Source organism: Camelus dromedarius, chromosome 1 (assembly GCF_036321535.1).
Source record: "Camelus dromedarius isolate mCamDro1 chromosome 1, mCamDro1.pat, whole genome shotgun sequence".
NCBI lineage: Eukaryota > Metazoa > Chordata > Mammalia > Artiodactyla > Camelidae > Camelus > Camelus dromedarius.
In genome coordinates this window covers 88,659,333-88,680,740 of record NC_087436.1, presented here as the reverse complement: position 1 = coordinate 88,680,740, position 21,408 = coordinate 88,659,333, and the positions used below count along the sequence as shown (strand labels likewise).

At 33.3% G+C, this 21,408-nt stretch overlaps 1 protein-coding gene across 3 annotated transcripts in view; it reads right to left on the bottom strand.

Annotated features, from left to right (window-relative positions):
- NFXL1 (nuclear transcription factor, X-box binding like 1) overlaps window positions 1–21,408 on the bottom strand; it is a 48,410-nt gene that overhangs the window by 10,122 nt on the left and 16,880 nt on the right. For all 3 annotated transcript variants that reach the window (XM_031435050.2, XM_031435044.2, XM_031435055.2), the window contains exons 12-19: window positions 19,539–19,629; window positions 14,446–14,566; window positions 14,054–14,213; window positions 13,228–13,319; window positions 7,715–7,736; window positions 7,156–7,296; window positions 5,297–5,463; window positions 2,565–2,634 (exon numbers count right to left, since the gene is read on the bottom strand). In XM_031435050.2, coding sequence (XP_031290910.1) covers window positions 2,565–2,634; window positions 5,297–5,463; window positions 7,156–7,296; window positions 7,715–7,736; window positions 13,228–13,319; window positions 14,054–14,213; window positions 14,446–14,566; window positions 19,539–19,629 — 864 coding nt within the window. The remainder of the gene's footprint in view (window positions 1–2,564; window positions 2,635–5,296; window positions 5,464–7,155; window positions 7,297–7,714; window positions 7,737–13,227; window positions 13,320–14,053; window positions 14,214–14,445; window positions 14,567–19,538; window positions 19,630–21,408) is intronic.

Genomic DNA, 21,408 nt, shown 5'->3' with positions numbered 1-21,408 from the left:
TTTAAAAATAATTAAGGAAAACTTGCCAAAAAAAACTTTTTGTGGATAAATACCCATACCACCGTCACCACAGCTAGCACATCTATATCACCTACCATATACAAAGACCTTTACATGTTATTAACTCAATATTCAGCACTCTGGAGTATTATTATTGCCCCATTATACATGAACAATTTGAGTTACAGAGATATTCGTTTGCCCAAGTAAAAAGCAGAAGAGCTTACATGGGAAAGATAAAACCAAATTCAGAAACAATTTTTAAAAATTGTATATGTGGGGCACAGTTTAAATAAAGGTGTAGTTCTTAATGATATCTTTATATTTTCTTTTAGTTCAATTCAGATCTAACTGAACAGTCCAGTAAACGCATGGAGTGTGTATCAGAGAAGCAGTGGAGCTGGAAGGTCACCCTATGCCAGCCCCACAGTTCACTCTTATACTCACATTCAATACACATTTACCAACTACCTAGTAAGTACAACCAGGGAACCAGGGACTGGATACAAAGACAAATATGACATAGCCCATGCCCACAAGAAACCCATAGTATGGAAAAGGGAGGAGAAAGCAAACAGGAATTTATCAGTACCTCAATACTTGTCATAATCCCCTACCTTACCTCTGAGTATAAAATATTTATAGTAGATTCAAAGAGACATAGTTCTTGGTTGATCCAATGTATGACTTGATTCTACAGCCTATTGGTTCTCAAAGTGTGGTGCCAGATCAATAGTATCACCATTACATATGAGTTTACTAGAAATGCAGATTCCTAGGCCCCCACTTCGGACTCATAAAATCAGAAACTCTGGGGTGGGGCCCATTAATCTGTTTTAACAAGCCCTCGAAGAGATTCTGATATACATTAGAATTAGAAAACCACTGCTGTAGTCTTATCAATGTCAACAGACCATAAACTGGAATAAATTAGACATAATAACATTCACCTGCCACCCTCAGGCTGTTCTAAACTATAAGGGCCATCTAGATTGTTCCCAACCCAAGGATATATTTTTCAAGAAAGCCCAACAAGACTCTAGCAATACCAGGGGCTCCAGAGTGGACTAGAGTCCAAAAAATTATGAACATGGAAAAGAAATTTTTAAATAAACAGGGCCCACTCATTTAGTCCCACCAAATGTCAAAAAGTATCACAAATGAATGATAGCCAAGGTTATGCTAAATTGCAAATTAGTTATCCTAAATGAAATTTTATTTCTAGCAGCAATTTCATACCAAGTTGCTGTGTCAGAATTAAAAAAACAAAAAACAAAAAAAACTCTCAACTATCTATTACCTGGAATTTGAATTTAGACAGAAAAAAATTTCATTTTAACATGGGAAAACTCAAAATTTGAAGAATTCAGAACATTCAATTTTAAGTATCCCATGCCTCTAGTTCCACATATAACAAAGAAAGGATTATTAAAATAACCATTTTCTGCTTGAAATGTCTCCCTGTTTATAATCTTATTTAAATTTTTAAACTCCCAAGTTCAATTTCCACTAGTTCTTAAACAGGAATCCATAAAAAGTGTCCAAAGGTTTAAAATTAAAAGGAAATACTGTCAACAAAAAGGCATATATCATACACTGACGTCTGTTTTAATTTACTCAGAGACTGACCACTATACTTAAGACTTAGTTGTCATCTCGTCCTGACTCTAAACAGGATAGGAAGCGCTTACATAAGTGCATAAAGACAAAGAGGTAAAAGAAAAGAAGTGCTACTAGTACGTCTACAAGTCAAATGATTCCTTTATAAATGTCCACTCAAATTAAACAAATATCACTGCTTCCTCCAACAACAAAAGGAAAGGAGCACCTTCACTTTTAAATAGAACAAATATAGCTAAACTACCCTAGTTTCTCAAATTATTGCCAGGATAAATCACCAGTGAGTTTTTACCTTCTGACCCTGAACAATCTTTCTGAACCACTTTTGATAATTTTAGTTTGAATACAATGCATATACAAGCATCAGAATCTTTAAAAACAGACAGGAGGTATAGCTTAGTGGTAGAGCTCACGCTTAGCGTGGAGTAGGACCTGGGTTCAATCTCCAGTACCGCCACTTTAAATGAATGAATGAATCAATCAATCTAATTACCCCCCCACAAAATAAATGAATAAATAAATAATAATCTTTTTAAAAAAAATTTATATATGAAGGTTTATAATAATTAATTCAAGATAATAATGAGCTTTAAAGTTTACACATACACACAGACATACCTGTTTTTTCTACTGTGGGTCTACTATCTAACTGCACATGACCCACACAGTTATTAATCTACTTTTATTTTAAGGGAGAGGAGTAAACATTAAGTCAATACTCAGTGTATAAAGTATATAAGCTATCTTTAAAACTGCTTTAAAAAGAAATCTTCAAATGGTCACTCCTAGTCCTAATATCCTCAAATTTCATCTACCCCAACCATACGTTTTTATAGACATCAGTCACGTTTCTTGACCTGACACAGGATGATCTAACAAGAAAGAGAAAACCCAAGAGGAACAATGCCTAAAAACATAACTTAGAAGGTTCTTGGGAAGCTTACCTCTTTAGGACACTGATTTTTGCAGCAACTGAGGAGGTTCTTTTCATTTACATCAGCTGTGGTTATTTTTCTAAAAAGATGAGAGGAAATTTTGATGACATTCAAACCAAAGTCCATTTTATAACATGGTTTATCTAAAAATAACTCACAATTTCAAACATATCCATAAAATTACCTTATATACTTCATTTTTAAAGGAAATGTTTTGATTGTATCTCATCTATAACATCCTCAAATTGCTTAATTGTTCTGATAACTCAAACTTTGTAGCCCTTTATCTTTTACCAACAAATCAAATGTCACAATGGCAATAACTTCAAAAAGAAAGTAGAAAACAGGCACAAAATATCATCTGTGCCTGGCCTCTCTTCAGTAGTTCCTGCTAGTACCTTTCCCTGTATCATTGCTCATAACAGAAATTCTTCCTAAAGCTTCCACATAAAGGATTTTAAACTAATGGTTCAGTATATTACTTAAAAGCTGACCCAGAGAAATGCTCACCCAGGTTTATTTCTAAAGAACAGGGGGGAAAAAAATGTTACTTCAAATTGAGTTTAGGCTGTTGAGTGGGAAAAGCAGTAAGCTTATCAGAAAAATTTTTTTCAGTTGTTTTTGGATTAAGCTATCCATTAATGTTAGAAATTGATTCTTTTTATATTAGAGCATTTAAATCAGTCTGTGCTTTTATGTCTCATTCAGTGGGTAATTTAGAAAAAGACACAAACACCAAGGAATAACACCACTTTCTAATAAAGAGTTGAACAGAACCACAGTAAACACCACATGAGTCACTAACTAGCAACAATCTAAAAATCCCTATCGTATGCTTCTCACTTTTCTCTTCCCCGTTGTCTTTCTTCTCCTTTCCTTTATTCTTTCTTTTCCTGTCCCTGCACTAGACCAAAGTGCCAAAACATACCATAAGTTTAGCCTCCACTGTCAAAATTATAATCTTAAGTATTTATATCAAATTAGGGAAAAATGTATTCTAACAGACAATTTTCTTGGCAAAATTTCATTTAATAACAACAGCAAGTTTTTATACTGACTTTTATATGGAAGTTTTATAATTTCATTCTTACAAATATGGTGCTCACCTCTGAACTTAAGAGTTAATAACATTTTGTTCCTGTTACTATATAATTAAAAATAAGTTAGCTTTTCAAGGCCTCTTTTATACCTAATTTCTATAGAAGAAAGTACACGAAGTAGAAAACAACTAAAAGGAAATCTTGACTTATGTAATTACTCACTGAATTGAAAGTAAATGAAATTATCAGAACAAATACTGAGACTGAAGAATTCTGCATAAAAACAGAGATTTTAAATACGCATTCAAGAAAAAGAAAAAGGAACTCTGGTTAGCTGTGGTAATAGAAGCCATCTCAATCCAAACATATTCACACATTTCACCCCAAATACATCCAGCTCAAATCCCATGCCCTGAGCAAAACCATTCCACAAACTTCAAATTATCTGTAGAAAGAAAAAAAAAAACAAAAAAAAAAACTAATTCCTAGCAGAGCTATTTCTCAAGCTCCCATAGCAAGTCTTTTCAGAGAGCTTAGCAGAGTTCTGGAAAAACTGAGCAGAAAAGAGAAGAGGGGGACTGAGCAAACACACCAGAAAAAAAAGTCCACCCTAAAAGTAAAAATACTGAAAAAGTCTTGGTAGATCAGAAAACTAACTAAAGAGAAGAGACTTGAAAAAGTGCGCAAGAATCAGAGTCAGTGTTGGAAAGGCAACACTCTGAAAGAAGGTAAAAAGGGAAGGTGCCCCTTGGAAACAACAAACGAAAAAAGAAGCAAGAGGGTGAGATTCAGAATCCTAGAAGATCAAAGAAAACCCCTTTTCATCAGTATCATCCATTAATTAAGCAAAATTATCTTAACTCTCCATACAAAACTGCTAAAACTAAAAACTGTAATATTTTATTTTTTAAATTTCAACAAAATAATTTTAATACTTAAAAAGAATAAAATTGGATTTTCCAATTTAAAGCATGAGTCTAGAGTATAAGCAACAAAAACAAATCTAATATTAATAGGCATTTTTCAAACAGTATTTATGCTCAAAAAAATCAGAAATAAAGTCACATTCCCAAATTTAATTTGAGTAAAATAAACTTACAAAAAGCCCACTTTATAGACTTATGAAATGGAGCTGAGCAAGTTAGGTTAATTATTTAAGATCATGATTAAACAGAAAAAAATGGAACTTTTTTTCCCTTTACTTAATCCACAAGCAAAAATTTGCATTTCTAGGCAAGGTAAATGTAGAAGTCATATCCTAGTACGATAAATGTCATTCACAGCAACACTTGTAATAAACAAAAACCTATCTTTAAAATCCATAATTTAAAAACTGTGCAGAAGTAACTATGTGCAAGTCAACTTGATCCAACAAAATTCTAGTTGACACTGTTATTTGAACAACCTGCTATAGGAGTGCTTCACCTATTTTTTCAACTTTTTTCCTAACAAAATCTTATACAGAATCCCCAAATGGAAAAACACAGAATTGCCCCGGTTGAAATCAGGGTAAAGTTTCTAGAAGGTGAAATACTCTCCATTTCTTCCTTCCAGATCTCTATCGAAAGATCTAGGTTTCTAGAGTCTGAGGACCACACTGAAAAACATTCCTTAAAGTCTTCCACACAGGGTTCTGAATTATAAAAAGATACCAGGTAAAATAATTTTACTAAAACAAGAATATTTCCTCAGTCCACTTACCTGCACTCCACATAAAGACTTGTGATCTTGCAGTGACATTTTATTCTAAGCATCTGAACACAAGGAGGACATTCTCCAGGGTGACACGGCAAAACACACGGATGAGGACAACCTGGCGGCCGTGACTTAGAGCACCCTTCCTCACACTGAAGGCATTCTGGGCCAGCCTGGTAAGTACCAAGGAAATACATCATCTAAACACAGAAGTCTAACATTTCTATAGTTTATAGTTTTATAGTTAAAGTTATAAAATTTATATACCTTATTAAAAGAAAGTACATCTGCAGCTCTTAGAAATACTGTTAAAGAGCGGAGGGTAGAGCTCAAATGGCAGAGTACATGCCTAACATGCAGAAGGTCATGGGTTCAAGCCCCAGTACCTCCTCTAAAAATAAAATCTACCTACCTCACCCAACAACAACAACAAAAAAATACAGTTAATAAAATGGTGCCATGTTTTTTACTTCCTAGTCAGTGGCAGAAAAAAACATACAGAGTAAAATGTTATCAGTTTCTACCCAAGAAGCATGATCATCACCAAACTAAAGAAATCAATACACTATTAACACATAAATAAAAATTACCAAAGCATTCGACATTCTAGGAATGTCAGTCTCATTTTGCCAAAGAGAAACACATATAAAAGGGAAAGAGAATGACTAGCAGTTTATTTTTGAATGCAGGTCTATGATTACATTACAAAATTAATTACATTTACAAATAAATGAACCTTAATGTAACTCAACAAAGCACCTCTCTGCTCTAGGAATTTAATAATTAAGTGGTATCTCTCTACTAAAGAAGATTTTTACTGCAGGATATTGCTTATTTTCACATGTCACATGAGATTAAAATCAGAGAGCTACAGAAAGGATACTAACTCAAGGGTAAACATTTTTTATTATCATTCCCAAGTACAGCCATGATTACAAGAGTTATTATGTCAATAAAATTCTAAGGTATTTTTGACATGTAAGATTAAAAAGAAAAGGTGTTTCAATTATGAAACATTCCTCTATAAATAACTTCTATTTTTTATTTTAAAAAGTATATTAATGTATTCCATAAGTACTTATTCAGCATTATGTGCCAGGTATTGTGGGAATATGCAAGACTGGGGAGGATCCCTGGCCTAAGAAATTTACATTTAAGTGGGAAGGTAAAGAACGTAATAGAATGTCTTCATAAATCCTCAGAGAAAAGATAAAGCAGAGTAAGACCGAGTGATAGTAGCGACAAGAAGGAAGCCTATCTGATCAAGTTCATATTTGAACAGAAATTGAGTGAAATAAGTGAGAGAGTCACAAGAATGCAGAGTCCCAGAGAAAAGGACAGTAGGTGCAAAGGCTCTGAGGTTAAGAACAAATTGGAATATTCAAGAAATAGCAAGAACAGAAACTGTTATTTACTTCCAGCAAAAGGTTGAGAATTTATTAAAATTGTGAACATCACCTAACATACATACTAGGTTTAAAAAATAGCTGAGAGCAAATGCTCCAGACTAAACTCTCAGAGATGTAAGTGGACAAAAGTGGAGGTGATATTACCACTTAGCATCTAAAAAAGATACACAATTTCTGTACTTTTATCATGAAATCAAATCCTATGTGTTAACACAGATACAGCATGTAAGGAATATCACATTAAAAGGCATATCATTACGAGCTAGCACAAAGACATAGAGAGATATACACCAAGCTGTTAAAGTTGGTTGTCTTAGAAAAGGGAATGAAGGAGAAAGGATGAATGCAAGAAAAAGAGAAGTTAAAGCAAAATGGAAAAATATTTATGGCATAATTATTGAAAAAAATGTTTCAAATATACTGTAAGCATGTATATATTCAACCTAAGGACATTACCTTGTTTTTGGTAGTGCAGGAATCAATTTCAGTTACCTTGTGGCATTCTTTCTTACATGTATGATTCTGACAATCTAAGGTTCGTCCACACATTCTCTTACAAGAGTAGGGTCCTACAGCATGGCATGGTAGTGGGCTCACCTTAAAATTTAAGAAAAAAAGGAAAATTAGCAATACACACACACAAAACCTATCGGAAGCATGTTTCCAAAATGCCTCTGTTATTACTTGAGAACAAGTTTCGTCTAATACATTTTCATTAATAACTGTTATTATCAAAATCAAAGTAACCTATCCAAAAAACCCAAAGAAGGAATGCCAAGAAGCAAAAAAAGTCTAATCCTAAAAGGGAAATTCAATATAATTATTTTGTAGTGAATGCATATAGAAAGGCTAATTCCCAAATAAAAGCACTGTATATTGTAAAAATTAATAGACAAACTCTTATACTCGTTGTAGCACTAAAAAGACAATACTTTGACTTTGTTATTTCTAGCATCCATCATATAGAAAAGGTATAGATTACAAGCTTTACTTAAAGTTTGTGCTTGTAACTCACCTCGTGCTTCCCAAGACATTCCCTGCAGGAAAAAAATAAAATGAAATGAAAACATTATACATTCTTCAGAAAGAATATTTTTATAGCAAAGATGCTAACTCTACTAGTTTTTTTACTTAAGAACAAAAAAATCAACACATATGGAAATAATAAGTGATTACAGAAAGGTTGCAGGATACAAAGTTAATACACAAAAGCCAATGAACCTGTATACCAGCAATGAACAACTGGGATTAGACATCAAAAACACACCACTATTCATAATTAGCACACAAAAAAATTAAATACTTAGGTATAAATCTAACAAAATAAACACATGATCTATATGAAGAAAACTACAAAACACTGATAAAAGAAATAAAAGATCTAAATACATGGAGAGATATTTCATGTTCATCTATAGAAAGGTACAATATTATTAAAATGGCACTTCTTCCCAACTTGATCTAGATTCAACACAATTCCAATCAAAATCCCAGCTAGTTATTTTGTGGATTATCAACAAATTGATTCTAAGGTCTATATGGAAAGAGTAAAAACCCAGGATGGCCAACACAGTACTGAAGAACAACAAAGAGAGAGGACAGACACTACTACCCAAATTCAAGACTTACTATGAGGCTACAGTGATCAAGACAGTATGGTACTGCGGAAAGAATACACAAATCAACTGAATAGAATAGAGCCTAGAAATGGACCCACATAAATGTAGCCAACTGATCTTTGACAAAGGAGAAAGGCAATCAAATACAGAAAGGATAGTCTTTTCAACAAGTGACTGGTGCTGGAACAAAGGGAGATCCATATGGAGAAAAAGATACAACAAACCTTACACCTCTCACAGCAGTAAACTCAAAATGGATCACAGCCCTAAATATGAAATGCACAAGTATAAAACAAAGGAGAAAATCTAGGTGACCTTGGGTTTGGTAATGACTTTTTAAACCCAACACCAAAAGCATGATCCATGAAAGAAAAATGGTTTAGCTGGACTTCATTAAATCAAAAGCATATGCTCTGCCATAAACACTTAAATAAAAAAGGGTTAAATGAAAACACTTAAATGAAAAGACAAATCACAGACTAGGGGTAAATATCTGGAAAACACATATCCAGTAAAGGACTTATATCCAAAATACAAAAGAATCTTAAAACTCAGCAGTAAGAAATCAAACAATCCAATTTTTTTAATGGGTAAGATTTGAACGGAGAACAGACACTTCACCAGAGAAGACATACAAATGGCAAATAAGCATGTGAAAAAATGTTCAGCATCATATGCCATTAGAGAACTGTCAATTAAAACAATGAGATACGACTATACACCTACTGGAATGGCTAAAACCCAAAATCCTGACAACAGCTTATACTGGCAAAGATGTAGGCAACAGGAATTCTCATTCATTGTTGGTAAGAATGCAAAATGGTACAAGCCACTTTGTTAGACAGCTTGGCAGTGTCTTATAAAAGTAAATGTAGACTTACCATATGATCCAGCAATAGCACTCCTAAATACCTACCAAATGAGTTGAAAACATATGTCCACATAAAAACCTGCACATAATTGTTTTCTTCGTAACTGCCAAAACTTGGAAACAACCAAAATGTCTTTCAATAGGTGAATGGATAAACAGTGATAAATACATAAACCGGAATATTATTCAGCAATAAAAAGACATGAGTTACCAAGCCATAAAAAGACATGGAGGAAACTTAAATGTGTATTATTAAGTACAATATGCTAAAAAGGTTACATACTGTAGGATTACAACTACAGGACATTTTGGAAAAGACAGTAAAAAGATCAATGGTTTCCAGGGACTTCAGGGGGAAGGAGGTGAGGGATAAATAAAGGTAGCATGTTTTTAGGGCAGTGAAACTATTCTGTATGGTACTGTAATGGTGGATACTTGAGATTATACAATTATCAAAACTCATGGACCATATAACCCAAAAAGTAAACCCTAATATAAACTATAGACTTTAGGTAATAATAATGTATCAGTTCCTCAACTGTAAAAAAAAAAAAAAATCTACTCTAAGAAAGAAATTATATTACCTGGATAGTTCATGTGACAAGTAATATTTTTCAACATATACTTCATAATAAGTTTGTTTTACATGCCACTGAAAAATCATTATATCAGAGTTAGAAGGATCACTATACTTTTGTTTTTCTTTTTTAGACTGAGATAAAATTCATATACCATTAAAGTTATACTTTTAAAGACTACAATTCCACAATAATATAAGCTATTAATAATAGAGGAAACTGTAAGTGTGTGGCAGGACATATGGGAACTTTTTGTACTTTCTGTGCAATTTGCCTGGAAACCTAAAAAATCATCTAAAAAAGATAAAGTCTATTTTAAAAAATAAATAAATACTTCATTTTCCTTTCAAGAAACTGGCTTAGAAACTGTATTGTGATCCTGTTCTGGGCCAATGAAATGTGAAAGGAGTTTTACTATGGGGCTTCTGGGAAAGGTTTCCTCACTCTTTAAATAAAAAAAATGATGGTTGAAGGCACAGTTTCCATTGACCCCTTTGGAAACTTCACTAGGTGGATGGGAAGCTTATCAGAAGGCCAAATAGCCTGAAAGCAAAGATGACACACGAAGAATAAAGCAGAAAGACAGAATCTGCCCCTTGATGATGCATCACTGAATTGACCGGATTAACCAACCATGAAGCGGCTCTACCTCCAGTCTAATTGTGCAAGGCATAAACATTACCATGTCGCTTTCTATTTATGGTTCTTGGTACTTGAAGCCAAAGGCACCCTAAATGAAATAACACACGTATTACATGTGTTATATGTACATGTTCAGAACTCTTTTACCACAAGGCCAAATTATCATTAAAAGTAATGTTATTTTCAAAAACCAGAGGGCAAGGGATAAGAAAACAAGAACATTCTACTCTAAGAAAGAAATTATATTACCTGGATAGTTCACATGACAATAAAAATATATACAATAATAATTTTGGTATATATACATGCCACTGAAAAATCACATCAGAGTTAGAAGGATCTTTATTCATGTTTTTCTCCTTTTTTAAATTGAGATAAAATTTGGTATCATAAAATATGTACTTTTGAAGAGTACAATTCAGTGGTGTTTAGTATACTCCTAAGGTTGTGTAACCATCACCACTATTTAATTCTAAAATATTTTCATAATTTCAGAGAGAAATTCTAAAACTATTAGAAGTCACTTCCTCATGGTCTCCTGTCCACAGCCCCCAGCAACTACTAATCTACTTTCTGTCTCTATGGATTTGCCTACTCTGGACATTTCATGTAAGTAGAATCAATTATGGGGCCTTTTGTGTCTGGCTTTTTTTTCACTTAGCATGCTGTTTTCAAGGTTCATCCATGTTATAGCATGTATCAGTAATTCATGCATTTTTATAGCTGAATAATATTCCATTGTATGGATATATCACATTTTGTTTATTCATTCACCAGGTGATAGACAATTGAGTTGTTCCCACTTTTTTGGCTATTAATAATAATGCTGCTATGGCAATTCACATACAAGTTTTTATGAACATATATTTTCAACTCTCTTGGGTTTAGATCTAAGAGTAAAGTTGCTGGGTCATGTGGCAACTCCACATTTATAGTCTCCTGAGAAACTACCAAGTGTTTTCCAAAGTAGCTATATCATGTTACATTTCCAATAGCAATGTACAATGGCTCCAACTTCTCTATACCTTCACCAACACTTATATGTCTTTTTTTATTTTAGCCTCCCTAGTGGGTGTAAAATGGTATCTCTCAGTGGTTTGGAGTTACATTTCCTAATCCATGATATTGAGCATCTTCTCATGTGTGTTTACTGGCCATTTGTAGATTTCTTCTGGAGACATCTATTCAAAGGCTTTGCCCATTTTTAAATTGGATATTTGTCTTTTTGTTTCTCAGTCTTAGAATTCTTTACATGTTCTAGATAATATACTCCTATAAGATACACAATTTACAAACATTTTCTACCATTCTGTGGGTTATCTTCAGTTTTTTGATCGTGTCCTTAAAGCACAATTTCCTGATAATGCTCTCTGACTTAACTTTCATATAGCCCAATTAATCTATTTTTTACCTTGTCGCTTATGCTTTAGGTGTCATATCCAATAAACCAATGCCTAATCCAAGGACACAAAGATTTACACCTATGCTTTCTTCTAGAAGTTAAATAGTTTAAGTTCTTACTTTTTGGCCCCTGACCCACTTTGAGTTACCATTTATATATAGGTTGTGAGGCAGGGGTCTGATTTCATTTTTTACCATGTGAATATCCAGTTGTCCCAGTACCATTTGTTGGAAAAAAAACATTGTTTCCCCCACTAAATTGTTCTGACACTCCTGTCCAAAAAATCAATTGACCATAAATGTATAGATTTATTCCTGGACTGTCAGTTTTATTCCCTTGATCCATATGTTTATCTGTATGCCAGTACCACACAGTCTTTGGTCTTCTTTCTCTCAATAATGTTTTGTAGTTCTCAGTGTACAAAAATAGATTTCTTTCATTAAATTTGTTAAACAAAATGTTTGTTGTTTTTAATGCTATTGGAAGTGGGACTGTTTCCTTAATTTTCAGATTGTTCACTGTTAGTATACAGAAATAAAATTGACTTTTACATATTCATCATATTTCCTATAATCTTACTGAACTCATTTAATATCTCTAATAACTTTTGTGAAGATTCCTTAGGATTTTCTATATACAAGATCATGTCATCTGAAAATACAAATAGTTCTACTTCTTTATTCCCAGTGTGAATAATTTTTACTCCATTTTCTAGTCTAACTTTTTAGGCTTGCACTTCCAAAACAATGTTGAACAAAAGTGGCAAGAGCAGATACCCTAGTCTTGCTTCCTGATCTTAAGGGGGAAAGCTTTAAATCTCCCACCATTAAGTTTGTTACCTGTATGTTTTTCACAGATGCCCTTTATCAGGCTGAGGAAGTTCTCTTTTAATTCAAATTTGTTGAGTGTTTTTATCAAGTATGTCAGATTGTGTCAAATGTTTTTCTGCATCTATCAACTTTCCCTTATTCTATTGATAAAGTATTACACTGATTGATTTGAATCAATGATTGACTGATGAATGAATGATTGATGTTGATTCAACCTTGTATTTCTGGGATATAGCCCACTTGGTTATGGCGTATAATTCTTCTGTTGCTGGATTCAGTTTGCCAGTGTTTGGTTGAGAATTTTTACATCTATATTCAAAAGGGATATTGGTCTATAGTTTTCTTGTGATATTTTTCTCTGGTTTAGTATCAGGGACATACTAGCATCACTGAATGAGTTATGAGGTGTCCCTCCTTAGTGAAGCACTGGTGTTAATTTTTTTAAATGTCTGGTAGAATTCAATAGTGACATCACCAGTCCTGAGCATTTCTTTGTAGTAATTTTTCAGTTACTAATTCAGTCTCTTTACTACACTTTGAACTATGTCAAAAGATTTTTTTAAAAAGCTAAAATTCTACTACTTACATAGGAATAGGAACTTGACATGGAGGACAAGGCAATGCAGTCTGAATAAATACTGGTTCAGAATGCTGTTCCCAAGGGCCCGTAGGTTGGTGCTACAAGTAAAATACATGACAATTTTAAGTCAGAGGGATTAAATTGTACGGCCATTATAAGAATCTATGAAAATTGTTCTAGGAATCCTCTGCTTAAGCAGGTTAAAATTTTTTCAAGTAATCAACAAATCGTGCTTACTGAAATATTTTATTCCATCCTTATTCTATCACATTGTTCCCCTTCAACATTCTTATATTAAAAATTGAGGCAGACTCTAGTTTTTAAATGACAGAACAAAGACAATATACCCTCTTTCACTTCTCATAAGCCAAAAGAGTAAGAAACAGAATTGTAAAATCCAAATTCCATCAATAGAATGTAATCTCCATTATTTTGTTCACTGTTGTCTCCCCAGCACCTAGAACAATGCTTAACACATAGTAAGGACTCAATAAATATTCACTGACTATGTGAATGAATCTTTGAGGAAACCAGGAGATGTCTATAACCCTAAACCACCACATATGAAGGAAGACTGACAAATTCATCTGTACAATGATTATAACATGACTATCACACTGTACTTGCAAACATTTCTTTACTGGTTTCTCTCCTTTTCTATATTAAGAGCTTCTTAAGACAAAAGACCAAGTCTTATTTACCTTGTACCCCAGCTCCTACCAGTGTTTAATACCCAATAGGTACTTAATCATTGCTTGTTGAACGACTAAGTAAAATTACAAAAATATGACCCACAGTAATGCACTATCTCTCAATAATATTGCTCCCTTACCCTGCCAGTTTGCTTTATTAATGCTTGATCATGACATGGAGCAGGACACAAGTGACCGCATTTCTCCAAAACCTTTTGGCAAGGTTGATGACATGGAGGACAAGAGCCAAAGTGACAGCGATGTTTTTCTTGACTTGTATGATGGCAAGTTGGTGGTCGACTAAATCATAAAGTACAATTTTTTAAATTACTTTCGGTCATTGAACAATTATATCTAAAAATGCAATTATCTAATTATATATCTTCTGATTCCATACCGAATGAGCATATTGTGAATATTAATATTTTAGAACATTAAAGCAAAATTGAAAATATTAACAGTATTAAAAAATCAGTATGAATTTAAATCTGTAGGACACCAGATGTAAGTCTGCACGGAGTTTCGTACTAACCTGCACTGCTCTTTGCACTTGGGGGGTCTTGTGGTACGTTCTCGGCCACAGGGTACTGTCACCTTTGTATGACCACAATTGCACTTCACATCTACGGTTTCTGGGCAAGGATAACAACTACCTGAAAAAAAGGTCTGAAACTTAAAGAGAAATTTCCTTAACTACTCAAATTCCCATCAGTAAGAGAATCAGTAAGTTTAGTACGTTCGTATACTCTACTATGAGAATAAAGAAACTATATGAATGAATCTCACACACATAACACTGAGCAAAAGAAATCAAACACAAAGAGTATACAGCATATGATTCTATTCACATAAAACAAACAAGAAAAACAAATCTATGCTGTTCAAAATCAGGATGATGATTACAAAGGACACAAAAAGTTTAGGAAATGCTGCTAACGTTCTGTTTGATGATCTGAGTTCTGGTTACATGGCTATGATCAGTTTATAAAAAGTCATCAAGCTGTACACTTATGATCTGTATACTTTTCTACACCTACACTGGTCCTTCAATAAAAAGTTTTAGAATTTTCTTTAAAATTTGCTAAAAGTTCTATTCTAAATAACAAATTTAACACATTATTCATTCAAAACTACACAAGCAAAATGGAGCTAACTCTTTGGAAAATTTAACGTTAACAATAATCTTTTTGGCTTAGTTTCATACATACATCTATTCAGGTACATTATTTTCAGATAAATTCTCCAGTAAGAGTGAATTCTCATCAGGTTAACAACAGTACAAACAATTTTTGCATTACTCGTGCTTTGTGAAAGTCTAAATTCTAAAATCATATTTTAGGCTACAATTCCAAATATTTCTCTTTTAAACATTTCAAAAGAAAAAATTTTTAGGGTTTCAGCTTTTGATTTTCTTTTGTTGTGGGTTGGCAGAAATACACAAAAACAAATTGAAAGAAATGTTTCTAAACAGGCTATAAAGTTCTCTCCAAAGCTTTAACATCATCTTAAAAGGCTTTCTTCCCCCTCTTGTTTTCCCAGTAAGGCACCCCATTATAAATGAAATAAGAAGAAGGGAATAAAGAGTCTTTAGCTAAGGAGTAGGTATCGCAAGAGAATGCTGCCTAGGTATCAGGACCAAGCAGGCAAAACACTGAGTAGCAGTTAACCTGATAAGAAATAGATTAATGATGAAAAATCATCCCATTAAAGCCTCGAGAAGCTCAAAATAGTTCCCTAAAACAAACAAAAGTTAAGAATTTTGATTCAAATAATGATCACAGAAAAAGAAACAGAGTAAAAAGCACCATAGAGAAAACACACACACATATTGTATAAATTACCAAATTTATACTTCAGTGTTTTGATAAGTATAATCCAGTAAAGTATTATCTTGATGGTAGTGTGAGCCAAGTTACCCTGACTCACGTGATCAAATTTTATTTTGATCTTTCCAAAAGAATGACTGGATGTCACATTTTTTGAAAGCTAATAGCAACATTTATGTCTGTTCTTACTCAGCACATTGTATCAATTTCCACGCTTAACAATGATAATTTTCATACCTCTTCAGCAATTCAAAGAGAAATTTATCAAACATAACCTTTCTGCCACCCTAAACTACAGCTACACTTTTCCTTTTTTTAAATTAAATCTTGAGAACAAAAAGGGATAATTTCTCTGAACAGTCTTCCTACTGAAACCATGACAGATACCTGTACAACATGATGGATAAATTAAAATAATTTCACTGATAGTACATACTTTTTAAATGAAAAGGAAGCATACAGAACGTAACTACAGTGACCAGTGGGTCATCGGTCCAGTAATTTTAGAATCATAAACATAGATGGCCTTAAAAGAACTATAAGTCAAACTTCATATATTCACAGTGCAAACACGTAGTATCTTCTCCTGATGACTTAACAGTTTAAATTATGAAGGTGCCTAGTATGATGGAAAATGATATAAAATAATGATTTTAGATATCTCATGTAACTGAGTATTAAACAAACGGTGAGAGTTGCACAACGATATCTTCACACATTTTCCCTAAGTTAAGTTTTGTCAGAGGCTAATAAGCTGCTTTTTTAAAAAATAAACATTCTGCCAAAAAATAAATAAATAATTGAAACAGGAGCTGATCAAACCTCTAGTCCTACTAACAATTTATAAGAAATACGGAGAAAAACGTCAACTAATATCACAGAGGTGCAATCTGCAAAATCCAGACTCTGTGAAATTAAATAAAGCAACCTAGTTTCTTAAACAAGTGACAAAGGAAAAGAAAAAAGACGGAAAATTATAGAAAAAGAGGTAAATATTAGGTTAATAGACTTTAGAGACATCAACCAATTACAACGTCAATCTCACTAGGTTTTTGAGTCATACAAACTGAAGTAAAAGATGAAGGTATTCATGAGACAACAAGGTGACACCAGATATTTGCTGATATTAAGAAATAGATAAACTATTTTCAGGTTAAGAATCCATCTTTTAGAGATGCATAATGAAGTATTTACAGGATTTGGCTCAAAATTACACAAGGGGGGATATGCTTTCAACATTTCTCCACCAAGTATGATACTTGCTCTAGCCTTTCTGCAGATAATCTGCATCAGGTTAAGGATTGCTCTCTTGTATTTCTAGTTAGGTTTTCATCATATATGGATGTTGAATTTTATCAACTGTTTTTGAAACACTTACTAAAATGATCTTATTTCTCCTTTAATCTGTTAATCTGATAGCAATAAACCCAACTTGGTTATGATAGATTAAGGTTTTGGATAGGTAATACTATAGTACCAGATAGCTGGATTTGAGTGGCTAAAACTTGAATATTTTACAAACATGTTCATGAGTTAGACTGGACTATAATTTTCTCTTCCTTTCCTTGTAAGATGATAAGCTAGGGCACATTCCTTTTTTACATATACTATCAAATATTTTATAAAGAGACTGAACTTTTATATATATATATACACCTTAAATGTTCATTTGTTAAAAATCATGTGTAATAATGGAAAAAAATCTGAAAAGAAAAAAATATATATGTATGTACATATATAACTGAATAACTTTGCTGTACAACTGAAACTAATATTGTAAATCAACTACACTTCAATAAAAATTTTTTTTTAAACTCATGTGTAAAAATCAACTATGCCTGGTGTTTTCCTGCTAAGAAAATTCTAAACTTCTGATCCAGTTTCTTTCATGGTCATATAACTAGTCTGCTTTTCTACTTAAAGTGAAGCTCATATTATAACAGTGGTCTACCAGGCCCTACACATATTCTCCTTTCCCCAGCAATCCGTCATCCCACCATCTCTTTGAACTCATCTCCCACTATGTGTCCCCTGGAGCAACTACTTCAGTCCTCCTTCAGGTGTTCCCGCCTCAAGGCCTCTGCAATCACACTACCCCAACCCCATTTCCACAGGGCTTGATCCCCTACTTCTCTCAAGATTCCCTTCACATGTCATCATTTCAGTGTTCTCCTCTGACCACACTGTTTAGAACAGTACATACCACCCAGACTATCACAATTTTAACTTTACTCTAATTTTCTTTCTATACTTGTCCCTGATATTCTATACTAATTTGTTATTTATTTTATTCTAACTGAGGTGGAATAAAAAAATAAGTTCCCCAAAAGCAAGTACTTTATCAAAATTATTCTCTCATGTAATCCCAATGCCGGTACTTGGGAGACACCCCAAAATACTTATTGAATGAATTAATGACTAACTTCAGACTGTTCATAAAATTCAAATTTAATGCGTCAATGATGTAAATTAACTATAAAAGGGAATAAAATCCTTTTCGTGATGATGCAAACTGAAAAACTAGTTCTAAACTTTGCAACCTAAAGACACTGAGAGATCAGAGAATATCCACAGGGAAATGTCTATGGGGTTAATAGAATTTGCCACTTTTACTCATGGGGAGGCAATATGGTGTAATATTATTGAAGTGTAGGTTCACATCCTGACTTTGCAACTAGTTCTATGACTCTGGACCAATAGCCTCTGTACCTGCTTCCTCATTATAGAAAACAACAACAATATCACATACATTATAAGATTTCTGAGAGGATTAAGACGTTACGGGAGGTAATCCAGCATCCACCTATTCCTAAAAGAAGACAACAAAAAACAGTACAGGAATTTATCTCAAGTCATAAAGCTACTAAACTAAGCCCAGACTTGAGTCAGGACCTCCTAACTTAAGTCCATGCTCTCTCCACTACATTCTACTACATTTCAATAGATTCCATTTCATATCAGCATACTCCAAAAGAGTAAAGTTAACTCAGTTTTCAATGTCTAATGACTTAGCCACCCCTTTCAGGTGGTATGCAAGGTCTCATATGCATAGATTAAAATTTTCCAGAAGCTATGTAACATGTGATATCACAACAGATTGAACGCAGAAGCAGATACGTGAATCTAGCTATCTTCTATTAAACTAGACATTAAAGACATTTGCAAAAATATAGAATACTATTCTAAATTTTTTCCAGAAAATAGTTATTTTTCATAGAAAATGTTACTGTATTAAGATGTAATGGGTTATTCCTAATTTTAAATAAAATAATAAATGTTACTATACTTTATTTTAATTCAAATACAATAAATGTCAGCAGGTAAAACCCACATTAACAAAAGGTCTTTTGGTCTAAAAAGACTGTAAAGGGGTCTTGAGAACAAAAATTTTGAGAACCACTGGTTAGAATATATCCAATCCCTTATAAGGCTTAATTTCATATAAATGTCTAAAATTCAAAATAATACTGACAAACCTAAGAATATATTAATTAATTTAAAAACTTCATGAGGAAAGTCACGAAGAAGTAAGGAAACAACATGGTGTTACAGAAAGAACAAAAAGCCTACATTTAGAAGGCCTGGGTTCAAATCTTGGCTATATTGCTTTACTAAATATTTCCCTAAGTAAGTCACATCCTCTTTAGTTTAAATTTTCTTGTCCATAAAATAAGAGCATTGGTGACTGCCCTAACTTCTCAAGATTTTTAAGAGTAAGATAATAAATGTGAAAGCTCTCTGTCAACTATAAAGCACTATGTAAATATAAACATAAAATCACAGCTATGTTAAATTTTACCTCTATGGCAGACAGATGGACACTTATGGTTTCTACATCCTAAAGTCCGTCCACAGTTTTGATCACAAGGTGGACAGTTTCCAGGGCAACACTAAAGGGAAAGCAATATATAAAGAACAGGTAATTTGAAAATCATACATAATATGAATGTCATTACTACTTATTCACAGAACTTAGGGAAGTCAAAAGATAGTTCTTTTCACTGTAAGAACAGAAGTATTCAAGAGTATCAACATTCTTGTGCAGAATACATTGTACTAAGACCTTGTAAGTTTATAAAGACAATGACCTTATTTAGTGAAATCAAGCTAAATTTTCTTGCCCTTTAGTTAATTATTCAATGATTTAAAATAGTTCCATAAGATAGTTTCTCTTCTATTTATCTACACAGAGATAGACATTAACCACAGGAATGGATCTGGTCAAATCATATCGTCAATTCAGGCAAAGAATTAATCTGGCTATTTTTAAAATTTAATTAAAATAAAACCAGTTCAATGTATAGATTAGTTTGGCAGTTATTTTCAAACCATAGAATGAGACACTAAAGGAGAGAAGCAGAGGTAGGCTAATGGCTTCTAGCTTTATTTCGTTACTTCCCTGATTTCCAATCTGTGACAAATACAGCTGTCTATGACCTACCCCAATTTTCATTCACAAACACAAGGCAACTACTTAAAAGTCCATCTTGCCATTCTGACCTCTCATATATCCAAACCTTGCAAAAAAAATACAGACTACAATTGTCTTAAGGAAACTTAAGATTATTACCTACTTAAGGACAAGTTTCAGTATATAAAAATAGCTCAAAACAAAATACATATTGTTGAAAAGCAATTAAAAATACTTCATTCAGTTAGGCAAATATTTCTCACTAAGTAATACCACGTGCCTATCTATCACCTTCCCAGTGGCAGTGGGGAAAAGACGATTATATGGTCCATGATGTGAGTAAGCCTTTAGAAATTTCTCTCACTGTGATGAGTAATAATGACCAGATTTACTCTCCTGCCTTAAACAACTGGAAAATCAGACAAAATACATGAAACAACAGTTTTCAGACATTAGACAATTGGGCAGCACAGGACAAAAACCCCTATGAGAAGAGAAACAAACAAGGTGAGTCCTATGATAGCACAAACTTAGACCTGGAGGATTCCAGGCTGCAGCTCAGGGTGAAAGATCACAAGGAGAGTCCAGTGGTCTCACCAAGATGAGCAGACAAAATTCATAGTTCAGAGAAGTCAGCGTGGAGAGAATTTGTGGAGAAGTGTAGCATAAAATAGAAAGTTCACAAAGTCTGGGAACCAATCAAAAGTCACCCAGCACACAAAGAAGCAGGAAAACATAATCCAAAAGGAAAAGGAAAGTCAATCAACAAGAATAGAGCCAGAAATGACAGATGACAGAATTAGAAGACAAGGACATTAAAAAGGCATTAGAAGTACAGCCCAGATGTACATTCAAGAAAATAGAGGAAAGCACGAGCATACAAAGAACAGATATGGAAGACATAAAAAAAAGATACAACTCCAAGTCTCAGAGATGAAAAAATATCATCTGAGATGAAAAAGCACATGATGGGATAAACAATGGGACTAAACAATGAAGACGAAAATTAGTAAACTTGAAGACAAAGTTATACACGCCAACATAAAATATGGAAATTAAATAATAAACAGAGTATCAGTGACCTTTGGGACTTCAAGTAGCATGACATACACGTCATGGGAGTCTCAGAAGGCAATGGGTGGGAGGAAATATCTGAAGAAATAAAGATTGAAAATTTCACAAATTTGTTGAAAATTATAAATAGACCTAAGAAGCTCAACAAAAACTGAGCTAAGAAACATGAAGAAAACTATAGAAA